At 41.9% G+C, this 12,829-nt stretch overlaps 1 protein-coding gene across 7 annotated transcripts in view; it reads right to left on the bottom strand.

Moving 5' to 3' along the window:
* Nucleotides 1–7,280: 7,280 nt before the first annotated feature.
* Nucleotides 7,281–12,829, bottom strand: part of ARNT2 (aryl hydrocarbon receptor nuclear translocator 2) — a 134,742-nt gene continuing 129,193 nt past the window's right edge. For all 7 annotated transcript variants that reach the window (XM_048866563.2, XM_075133157.1, XM_075133156.1 and 4 more), the window contains one exon: nucleotides 7,281–12,213. In XM_048866563.2, the coding sequence (XP_048722520.2) occupies nucleotides 12,115–12,213 (99 nt within the window). In that variant the 3' untranslated portion in view covers nucleotides 7,281–12,114. The remainder of the gene's footprint in view (nucleotides 12,214–12,829) is intronic.

A 12,829-nucleotide genomic window follows, 5' to 3' on the forward strand; every position in this document is an offset into this window, starting at 1 on the left:
TCCTCTTCACAGCAAAAGAATATAAAAATCACTGCAGTTTTGCAAAGTTCTTGTGAACTGTAAAGCCAGCCCATTTCAGTGACAACGTTTAGCCTAGATATGCACATGATACAAAAAGAAAGCAAAAGGAACAGGGAAAAAAGCGCAAATGCACACTAAGGGGCTAGAAATTTTAATTCTCAAGCTAGTGAACTCTTGTCAGGCAATGGGAGTGCAGAAGCCACAGAGTGACCACAGATGTCTACCCTGGACTGTTCCAATTCCGATTTTTACCAAGTGTGATTCTCTTTATTCATTCCCGAGCTGTGCTCTCTGTAGAATGACTGTCTCTAGTGGGTATGTCAGATGCCCAGTGCATTGCTTACTCAGTGACTCTGAGTTGTGGTTATATTGAGCCCCCATCTCATTTATAAATAATTATGGCTCAGATTCAGAAAAGCATTTAAACAGATGCCTAAATCCTATTGAAGTCGATGGGATCTAAGCTTTCCTGAATTGGGCCTCTATAATGACATTGGCTGAGGTTGTATACTCCCATCCTGACAGTGTTATTCTGAGTCTCGTAACTTTGAATCAGGTGTTCCATTTTGCATAGCACAGCATGGAGATTATTCATTAGGCTTCATTTTTGAGCCAGAAAAACAGTATTATATAATTGTGTGGAAACCAATCCACATAGCTTCTGGGTACAGCTGATCAAACTAATCCAACTGTAGGAGGCATTTGCTGGCAGCTAAATTGTTCTCTAACCCACTAATCACCTTCATTGTTTACTTCTTCTCCCACTCGTTAGGGCTGGTAACTGCTAAACTTGTGTTTTAGTGTGCAGTGAAAATGGTTTTATTTGATGGATTATTGGACAATACCCAGGAAAAATACTTAATTCAAGCTACAGCTGGTTTGTTTCTTCTTCGTAAGCATTCTCTTCTCTGGGAGAGTAATAAAAAAGCAGAGCCACTCAAACAGATTGGGGTGGATCGGCCTTGACTGTTAAATGCAGATCTGGATTAGAAACCCCCCTACAACTCCAGGGGATTTTGTTTGGGGCCATTTTAAGGATTTGGGGCCTGATCGTCTACCCCCGTAAGGTCACTTTGCTTCAGAGGATTGCCCTGCTGTGAGCGAACACTTGGATGGTATAAAGCCAGCATAGCCAGCCTTATGCCACCCATGCCCCAACTTCAGACTACCAGGAGAGTCAGGGACACCTGGGCATGGGAAAGGGACATGACAGTGACTAGAGGGAGCAGAGCTGGAATGTGATGTGCTCAGCTGTTCCCTGCCCATCAGAACAGTCCTTTGGGGTCCACTCCAAACAGTGTATGCTTAAGCAGCCCTGTGGCAGCTCTCACTTGCTCCAGGAGATGGCTTAGCCTCCTCACCTGGCTCAGGATCTGAGAGAGTGTAAAATGGTATGTCTACACTGTATTATAAACCCAGGTCTACGGGACCTAGATTATGTTTCCAAGCCTGAGCTTGAGCATCCACATTGCACTGCTTATAATTGCTGGACCTGGTCTCACAGCCATGCTAACGCATCCATACTGCACTGCGCAGCTCTCCTGACTGAGCTCTGCAGCTTGACCTATGTTCACACTGCAGAAACGACAGGGCTTGGATCCGAGTCACAGCAATACTTTGGCTCTGACCCAGTCTCCTAGCAGGTCCTAGGGCCTAGGTCTTGAGTGCTTGCTCACCCAGATCAGACTGATGTGTGTGTGTGGACAGAAGGGGGGCTTGGGCTCAAACCTGAGACAGATTAGGCTCAGCATGCAGAGTAGGCATACCCAAAGTGGTTTAGTTTTGCCTCCACCACTCTCAGCTGAGCTGATCAACAGCTTGACACACGTGTGAGTTAAGACCACAGGCCAGCTGTGAAATTAATATCTAGCTTCCAAATCCTCACCCCTGCCTCCATTGCCCAAATGATGCGAGTGTTGTGGGGTTTTGGTTCAGCCCCATCTCTAGGTGTCTACAAGAGGAAATAAGCTGTTTTTGTTAGCTATGAACAAAGCTTTTCGGAAACCTCGCAAATGGAGTTTTTGGTTCATGTTTACTTATTTAAAAACAATAAGAAAACTCTAAAAAGCCTTTTACCACATTGTTTCTGGGGACACATTTTCTTCTAGGCTGTGGATCTGAATGGCAAGGAAGTTTTAGCCTGGAGGGAATCTTTAGCCCAGTCTTAGCAATCCAGGAAGACAGGAGTTGTTAATGGATTTGTAGCTAGATGCTTAGCTCTAGCTTCTTGAATGGCTCTGTAACATACAATCTGGGAAGACGGGCAAGTAGAAAAAAAAATTCTACAGCTGGAGAAAGACAAAATAAGAATCTGGTTTCCGTTACTTCCAGCTCTACTAAAAATGAGCTGCCTTATGATGGCTGAGTCTTGGTTTAAACATTTAAATATCTGACATTAAACATTAATGTGGCTCAGCGTAATCTCAGCAATGATGACAACGCAGTAGAAATCAGCAAAATGTATGGCTTTAAAGCAGGCTTGCAAAATCATCGTGACAGTTTACCAGCATAGCCACAAAATCTGCTCAGCTGCTCTTTACCATCACAATGATGAAGAAAAAATGAATGAAATTTTACATGCCCATCAAAAGAAATTCCTTGACTGAGCTTAGTGGCTATGCAGAATGTTGCAAGTCTGCTGTAAAAGTGTCATGCCTATATAGAGAGAGACAAGGTGGGCGAGGTATCTTTTATTAGGCTAACTGGTGAAAGAGACATGTTTTGAACTTACACAGAGCTCTTCTGCACAGCTATGGCACTCTATAACTGATAGTATCTCCTCTACGCTGAATTAAGTTTTCCTTCTAGGTTTATTCCTACAAATTATACTTGCTTCTGTAAATTTACTACTGTATTTCATTAGCCAAAAGATATATCCAGGTCAGATTTGGTAGGTCAGTGCAGAACCCCACTCCCTCAGCAGGATCTGCAAATTTAGGTTAACTAACATAATCTGATGAATATTTAGAACGAAAATAATTTGAAGCAACAATATCCATTAACTCCCAAATTAGGTCACTGACCTCAGATCATGAAGGCCATGAAGAATATGTTAAGAAGCTGAATAAATTTCATCTCAGTACCGCTTTAGTTTAAGCACCTTCATGTAATCAATAGAATCATAATTTAATGGCATTGCACCACTTTGATCTTTCTTTTTAGAGTCTCAGTAAATAAAGAGTTTTGCAGGAATTTCATCGTTTCGAAAGCGCCCTTAGGGCCATTTTTTAGAAGTTGAAAAATGTAATAAACTAAAGTGAAACAAAAAAAATCCTTTTTGAGAAACTTCCTTTGTGGGCCCTTAATCCTCTGGTGTCAGGGCTGTCTGGAATAAACCAGCCCTGTTTCACTTGAACATTTTCTCCTCTTGCTGAAGGCTGTCAGGCCCTAACTTTTTTCTTTTTCAGGCTAGGTGTGAATCTTCAGGGGCTGAGTTTGATGATTAAGTGCTATTTGTTAGAGGAAGCCACCTGGGAAAAGTCCCAGCTGATTGGAAAGGCCAACCATTACAGCACCTGTGCTTGGGCATCAGTGAGAGAGAGAGGGAGGCAGTTAGTAGTTGGGCCTTGTAAGGCAAAAGTCCAAAAACACTTTTTTTTTTTTTTTTTTTTGGTTAAGTAAGGGCTAGGTTGTGTCTTCAAGGCCCTTGCATTGGGGGCAGTGCAGAGCCACACTGTCCCTGGGAGAGTTCAGGGCGGGATTGTGGCTGGCCTGCTCTGTTAGCTGGTGCAGGCGGCCTCTTATTCTAGCCACCCTTTTGCAGCACTGTGTGCTCCACAGCACATATGGAGAGGGTCAGGCCCTTGTGAATCTGTGGAACTCCTTCCCAGAGGATGTTGTGAAAGCCAAGACTATAACAGGGTTCAAAAAAGAACTAGATACATTCATGGAGGATAGGTCCATCAATGGCTATTAGCCAGGATGGGCAGGGATGGTGTCCCTAGCCTCTGTTTGCTAGAAGCTGGTAATGGGTGATAAGACAGATCACTTGGTGATTACCTGTTCTTTTCATTCCCCCTTGGGCACTTGGCATTGGCCATTTGTCGGCAGACAGGATACCGGGCTAGATCGACCTTTGGTCTGACCCAGTAGGGCCATTCTTATGTCCATGAGTGCAGAGGCTGCAATTGTGACTGGCTCTCAAGTCAGGTGTGCAAAAGTGTGGGAAGCTCCTTATTATCCTGCCCTCACACACAAAGGCCAATCACAAAATGGCCCTAAGGATTTCCACATCTTCACTCACTGAATCTCTCTCTATGTAGCTCTGGAGGAAGGCAGGCAGCAGAGGGATAGCGATACTTCTGAAGCATCCCCATTTCAAGGAACATCATTTAATATGGTCCACAAGTTCCACACAAACTTGGTGTCTGCTGGCTTCTATGGTTTGAGAACTGTTTATACCAGAAATAAAGAACCATGACACTAAGGCTACATTTACACTACTAGCCACGGGGGTAATGCCCTAGCTAGTAGTGTAGATATAGCCTGAGATGAGACAGAGTGAGCAACCATTTGACACTAAGGAAGGAATCCCACAACATTTAAGGCCTGTTGCCCTTGTAAATTTTTTGTATCCCTCAGTTTGGGTCTCTGCCACACACTGTCCCACATTTAGGCCTGGGTAAGTTGAAAGGTACGAGAACGGAGAGAGTTTTGAAGGCGGAGAGGAGATCTGACTTTGGCATAAATTCCACTAATTCCTTCTCTAAGTATGGCTCATAATACTTTCAAACAATTTCTGCCCTAAATACATGCTCTGAAGGCAATGTGGCTTGTGAGATTTTCTCCTGTATGTTTATTTTGCAAGCTGGTGGTCTCAGTCATTTGCTTGGCCACACAAACACAGTGGTAGCAGAAATGTTTGTTCCTTAGAGAGAATACATCTCAGTGTCTAGCCAGCAATTCCAGGTTTAAGTGGAAATTACTGTACTATGATTTTATTTTGAAGACCAAAAGCTACCTGTCTGTTAGGCCACACATGGAACTAACTGTTTTGGACCATAAGCAAGGAGAAGAAGCCAGTAGCAAGTAGGCATGGGCAACTCTGATGGGGTTAAAAATGTTGTGAACTGCTCACAAATTTGGGAGGGATGGTCGGGTGCACCAGACTAATTCAACTTCTCCAAACTTTTCTGCTGTTATTTAAATCCATCTGGGTTTCTAAGGGTGTTGCAGTTATTTAAAAGCTACATTCTTAGCTGAAAATGGGAATCTGTGATAAGCGCTAGGATAGAAGTACCTTCTACCCGCAAAAGCTAACTTGGGACAAGGGGGTTTCCCATATGCTGGGACACCGTTCTAAACAGCAGCTTAATTTTTTTATTTGCACATGCAAACTGTGGCTGCATTGTGGGCACAATCAGATACTTAGACCTCTACATTTTGCCACAGCAATAATAGCTATGGCACTCCTGCACTTGTGCATTTTGTGTGTGTGGGCTCTTGGCTGACAATTTAAAAAACTGGCACATTTTGTATATTACCAGTGTTTAGTGTCAGTCCACAATTAGATAGTTAATTTTTCCATAGAGTTAATGAAAGGATGCCCTATCAACCTGTGGGTTTGATAGAAAGTCCATTAATACAGTTCAAATGATTCCATTTTATTTGACACAGGACAGAATCAGAGGCTTGTAGAAAGATGCTGCCACATAATTCCTACCAGGAAGGTGCTCAGACTACTGGAGCATACAGGATGGAGGAATTCACCCTTTATTTGTCCCAGTTACACCCAGTTCGGAGAAGAGAATGAGGAACCCGATGGACTAATATTTCCTGAAACATGACACCAATCTTGATGGAACTGTGAACATCAGGTCACTCGTATCTAGGTGTCTAAATATGAGTCTGGGAGTCAGGTTTGAAAGCTTTGGTAGTATTCTGACCAACTAATCTGACTAAACCAACAAGAACATGGATTATATTACCCCTTCAAACGAATATCATTTAAAACCAAATCAGTGCTACTGCGGTACTATCGGAAAATCGAACCACACCAGAATCCGCTTGCTTACCCATTCATTCCAAGTACTCCATTCATCATGCCTATGCTCGAAAATGATTAACAGTGGAATGTTCAAAAGCACTTAAGGGGCTTTGGGTTCCAACTCCCGTTGGTGCCTAATTCTCTTAGATGCTTTCAAAAATTCCACCCTAAATCCATTACTAACACTTCCTGAGCAAACAGTCCTCACATGCATAAATAAAAGTCCTGACGGAGGGAAGCCAAGAACACAAGCAAAGAACTTCCACTAACAGGAAAATACCTTTTGCAAGTTTCCTTTTCAGGCACTTCTATTTGTTAAGAATTATGTAACCCCATTAAGAAATGACAGTAGGTGATGTAATGCACTGAGCAAACATTTTTTGATGTGTGAATTTCGCACTCATGAGAGGTCCCCTATTGACACTTCTTCCCCAGAACAGCTATAAACCGGCAGTGGCAATGCAAGCTTCCCCTTCTCTATGCTGACTCACCAACATGCCCCAGCCCTCGCATGGGATGACCACCCAAGTGGTGAGAGGGTAATTCAGTCTGTATACACTTCTTGTTTTCTCTGGTGGGCCAAAGGGCCAGGCAATGACAGTTGTGGTTGAGATGTTTGGACACTGGCTCACTGGGTATTGTACTGAGATCACCAAACTCATTTCACAAAGCCCGCTGAACAGCCATTTGATGGTCACGACTTTTGCTCATTATAATGCTGACCTGAACTGCTATAGCACTAGTGACTCAGAGATAGATATAAGTTTCTGTAACCCACGATTACCAATCTCCCGAGCCATCTCATCCTCTTAGACAAAAATGAGCATCAAATGATTTTCGAAAAGTTCATGACTGCATTAACTCACTGCTCAGCTCCCTCATGCCATCAATGCACAAACAAACTCTGAGCCTTGCTTAACCAATCTGTTCATAAAGTGAATAGACAATGGGAGACTGAAGTATGTATACACACAAAGGGCTGGATTAATTTCACACTGGTGCGGGGTCCCTTGCAATAGAAAGTCCTCTATGAAAGTTGCAGCAGCTTAAGGGGAACAAAAATAGAACAGGTTGAAAAATGTAGTTTTTGGCCAAAATTTATGTAAGGAAGACATGCTTAAGTCTTCTTGATCTAGGATTATGAAATGTGTTTCTATACTGAGCATTATAAAACTACGATCTGATTTGTAAGCATGAATATCAAAGCTCCAGATGTAACATAGCCTTCTGTTTGTGCCAGCAGGTATCCCAATTACTTATATAATGACATGAATTAATAACAGCTCATGACAGTTTTATTTTAATGAAATTTAAAAAGGCAGTTATTAGATATACATACACACAACTGATTCGGTAACTGTTAGTCATAAATATAGAACATTCAGAAGTACAAAATACACTTTATCCACAGCACAATTTCACAGCAATATAAACAGTTTAAACAGATAAGTAACCAAGTGCCTAACTTGACAACAGAAGCCATTTTTTTGGCATTTATTATTTTTAAAAAAGAGCACGACTCTAAGCAAACTGGTCCATATCTATGCAGCTGTCAACCCATGAAAATGTGCTCAAAGTTTGGAGCAGGAGGAGAGTGACCCCATAAATGTCATAGACTCATAGACTTTAAATCATGGTACGCCCTCCCTTTTTTATTTTTCCTCCTTTTCCCCATTTTGGAGGACCTTCTCCTCATGCACCTCCCTCTCCACCATTGGCAACAGTGAAAACTGGGGTTACAGCACAATCCCCTATACCCCAATTTGAGCACTGCTATGAAAATGAAAATATCTGACCTAAAAATTAACCCACTGGACACCTTGCAAACCAACCAACCGAAGAGCAACAGCATTATGACACTGATAAGGCATTAATGATTAAGTGGCTGTATTACTCTTGAAAAAGAGTATGCCTATGTATAAAAATATATGTTATAGCAATTGGGTAAATCCAACACTATATAACACTGTGCCAAAAGTAATTAGGAGTTAAAAAAGGCAGTACTGCAAAAAGTATTTACAGTTTCAGACTGGGCTTCAAGAAAAAGAAGGCAACAAAGCTAGTTATGGACACATCTGGTTAAAGTATAATTGTTGGCACTGTCATTAGTGCCTTTAACAAGTTATGCAATACAATCAGTCCTATAAAATACTTAATGTCAGGAAACAGGATTGATTATATGAACAAGTAAATACCTCAGCATATGAAAATGGTCCCAGTCTATAAGCTTACTCATTGAAGTAACTTCCTCAGCTTGTTACATTATCATTTGTAGCTTCTTGCACACTTGGTTTAAAAAGCAGAATGCTTCAGTTATGTATTTCCCACTGTTTTCAGAAACACTGTGTTTGCAATACAGTCTGGTCAGAAAACACAACTCTGCAGGTAGAAAAAAATCTGCATGTAAAATCTGCAAACTCTGGCAGCTGACCTACCACAGGCGTTATGTTAACTGCACAAATAAAAAGAGGACAGTTTTCAAATGCACTTAACAACTTCAGTCATTATACATGTAAGTTGTTTTATTACCATCAAGACACACAACAAAGATTATAGCTCCACTTATGCTAAAACAGTCTTTGCTGCCACAAGAATTAGAATGAGGAAGAGATTTCAAAAGAGTCAGCCAGGGGCATTGAGGCAGCACATACTGGACAGGAGCCCTAGGAGCACTATTCACTTGGTCTCAGGAATAAGGTTGCCAACCATAATGCTCTTTAAGAGCTCCCTTCTTGCTGGCGTGAAACTAACAGCACCCTCAGAAAAGATCACCCACATCTTCCCTTCCAACGCAGGGAAAGCAATGTAAAGATACTGTGCGGGGGATCAGCTGAAGGGGAGCTTAGGGAGAACGGAGAAACAGGGAGAAAGATTGGCTCAGGATATCAGAATATAAACAGGGGCATACTGTGGCCCAAAGTGAAGTGGATGAAAGCCTTGCACTCTTCTAGACTGGCCTTTAACACTACAGTAATTCCCTTTTATGGCCACAAGGATGGGGAGGAAGAAGACAAGAAACAGACCTTGCACTGATGCCTTGGGCACTAGTAATACTGTATTTTAAAAAAATAGACATGCTTGAATATCTTTTAACAAAGAACTTCAAACTGTACTACCAAATACTGACTGATAAGCCTACTTCTACACACCGATAGCATAAAAAGACAGTGATATGTAGAGAAACTTTTCTGGGCTGGAAAAAACAGGTTTTCATAAACACATTATTTTAGACTGAATTCAGGAACAACAAGTAAAGTATACATACACGCAGAGCAACCGGTCAGGTAGACTGCAACATAGGAACACCATTTTCCAATCCATTTTTCACTTCACAGAAATTCTCATTTTTATATTTTAAAAAATCCTGAATGTATCACGTCCAGTGCAGTATATAAAGAGCTATAAATTGCTGGGCCACTCCCTTCTTCCCCCGTTGTTAGACCTGTCACAGAATCAGGATCATCCATCTCTCCTTTTACTATTATTCCCTTTCGCCCAGATGTCTCAACTCACCCACACAGGCATCTTTTAGGGGGGTCAGTGAATTCCACGGACATGCTAACTACAGGGAGCAGAGCTTTTCTAGACTCACTCACTGATCAGTTCTTTGTCCATGCAGTGTGCGCGCAATGGGAGTGAAGGGTAGCAGGGGCAGCTTCAAGAGAATCAATATCCAGGTATTAAAATAAATATAGTTTAAGTGCATGGTTTCCTCAGCTAGCTGAGTATTCTCTTCATCCCCTGGGGCAGGGGAAGAGGTGCCCATTTTTAAATCAGGATGACTCTGCTGAGACAAGTACAGTCCAGAGATCTGAGGCCTCTGCAGTTCTTTATCTAGCTTTGAACTAGATTCAGTTTTCATTAAAAAATACAAGCAAAAGACACATATACACAAACCATCCCTCCAATGGCACGTAGGGCTAGGGACTGGCCCTGGAAAATGAAGCGAAGAGACAAATGGCAGGCGAGACTCTCACTAAACACTGAAGACCACTTACCCCACTCTGTGACCTGCCAGAAAGCAGAGTAGGGTGAGAAAAGCCCCAGTCACACGATTGGGGTTGGGAGCAGTGTGTCTGTGGCCTGCTAGCTTTGGTTTGCCAGCCTGTGGAAGTCTCTCTGGATGAGACCCACATGGTCAGAGCAGGCCATGAGTTAGGGAGATGGCTGCTCTCAATGGAGTCATCCACCCAAGGAACCCCCAGTGATTACCCACATAAGACAATGCTGACACAGTGCATGCCAATAGTCCTCCCTGCTGGAAGACACCTCTGAATTCAGAGGTAGCTTCAAGTAGCCAGGCAATGGCAGCATGTAGGTTGGCAATATCTAGAGACACTGGGTCTCTGGGTGTGTGGCCCTGGCTTCTTGTAGGTGTCCAGAGATTTGCATGGATCCCAGGGCATCCACAGGTTTAGGCAGCTGGACCCTCTTCCCCTTTTTCAAGGGGGCTGAGCTGCAACCTTCACAGGATTTCAAAGAAGCTCAGCAAGTGGGAATTTTGAGTTTCTTGTCCATGGGTGATTTTCCCCCCAAGCAGGGACTATTTGGGCCTAAATCTTCATTTTATATCAGATCTCTGTAACTCAACTAATGTGATAAAAGAAATAAAGGAACAGAAATTCTAGAAGTTTCTGATGGAGAAGCCAGGCAGCAAGACTCCGAGCCATGGAAAAGCATGCACCCTTCTGGACGGCCCGAGTCTCCAAAATGCCCAGTGAACTGAAACCCTTATACAGTGGGTTTAAACAGAAGTAGGTGGATGCTCAGCAATTTAGCATGCAAGCAAAAATTCAAGTTAACTCCACTGTGTTTTTGGCAGACAACGGCTTGACTGGCTGTTTCCTATTACAAATTAGTTTTAACAACATTGTTTGGCACATGAAACAAACTAGCTCACTTCTCTCAGTAAATGAGCCTTGATGATTCTGTTGTAACAGGGCACCTCTTTTAACTGTCAAAATGTAATGTTGCACAAGATATAACAAAGGGGTTCACAGACAGGAAATGCAACTGGTGCTGAAACAGTGTTCTTGATATGTTGTACAGTAATTTTATAAAAGATCTTTTGGGGGATGTAATAATAGACGGCAAAAAATAAAATAAAACCAGGTAGTGAGAAAATTAGAGACATATAGGTCTTACTTAATAAATTCAATGAAAAAAAGAACAACAGCTTGCGTAAGTAAATATATGGCATAAATCAGAATGACCAGAATTAACCAATTAGTGTTATTTCTAAGTAAAGTGATGCATAATCCTGCAATATCTAAGTTCTGCGATACATTGTCACCCCTTTCGGTACACTCTGGAATGGACTCATTTCATATGTTAAAAAAAAAAAAAAACCCTACCAATACAGGAAATCACATCATACAGCACAAGATATACATACAGTACTAAAATGTACACATATTCAAGTTTAACTGGGTTAAGAGAGGGGAAAAAAGGTGCTGAATCTTCTGGTCAGAGAGGACTATATTATGCTGTATAATCTCACATTCAAACTGACCTAAAATTCTCAAGAATCCAAGAAATCAGAATACTGAATCTGTTTTCAGAGAACGAAAGCTTATGCTCAAATAAATGTGTTAGTCTCTAAGGTGCCACAAGTCCTCCTTTTCTTTTTGCGGATACAGACTAACACGGCTGCTACTCTGAAACCTAAGATTAGAGCAAGACATTGAAACTGAACAGTAGACCCTGTAACTGGATGTCACCTTACCTTTTCTCTGTTAGTCTTTGTTACTTCATTATCTATTTTAAATTTACCATTCAAAGGGAGCATTAGGAATTGTTCACATTGAGATATTTAGGACTCAGAGATTTTTCACAATCAAGCAAAAGTTTTTCATCTCTGAGGTAGATGACAAGAAAATACAAAATGGATCTGTCAATGACCACCACCAAGTGGTGTAACTTCTTCTTCAGCACTCACACACCAGAAGGAAGAGAGATCAAACTCCTATTATCACTATCCAAAATATGAGAAACATGATTTCTTGTTAGTAGATTCTACGGTTATGCAATACAGGAAAAGCAGAACCAAAACCACACTGAAATGGTTTTGTTGAACTTCATTTCACTGGGTTTGTTTGCGTTGTAGATTACTCAGAAAATGGTGGAAACATGCCCAGATCGGCAAAATCTTCAATGTTGTAATTGCCAGTGCCCTGTGTTGGATCCCCCGGCATAGGCAGCATGTCCTGTATGAGGAAAATCAAAGTGAAGTGTTACTTTATATGCTATTGAGAGACAAACTTTTTTTTGGTTCATCTTTTTAGCTTAAGACCAGAAAAGGCCAAAGACTGGAAAAATAAAGTGAAATTCACCCCATGCAGATGGCTAGCCTGAGCCCTCTGCACTGTTTAAAGTCTCACATGTCCTCTTTCAAGGACTGAACCTGGACTTAAGCAGTGTGTAGGCTTTGTGCTGGCCTCTGCACAGGTCTGACTGTCCCCCATACTGCACATTCTTCACTGATCTAAACATACACCATTTGTTACAGAGGGTGGTTTGTGATAATATGCTAAGACACAGGATCAGCAACTGCTGAGAGACAATCATAGCACCTACTGCAAGGATGCCGTTGGGAGTAGCAGTTGCTTCCTTGTGGCTGTTGACAGCAAAAAGTTAGACATTTCAAACCAAAACAGAGAGTACACACTAAGGCATGTGCTGCTCTGCCTTTCCTGGTGATGCTTCCTCAGCGTAGGTAGCATACATCCCTTCATGAAACCAAGACATGGCGGGTTTTAAAGTGTTGGTGGGTTCTATCTACATGTCTCAGTTATTCTTCAGTGTGCCATGAAGGAAAATCAC

Source organism: Caretta caretta, chromosome 10 (genome assembly GCF_965140235.1).
Source record: "Caretta caretta isolate rCarCar2 chromosome 10, rCarCar1.hap1, whole genome shotgun sequence".
Lineage (NCBI taxonomy): Eukaryota > Metazoa > Chordata > Testudines > Cheloniidae > Caretta > Caretta caretta.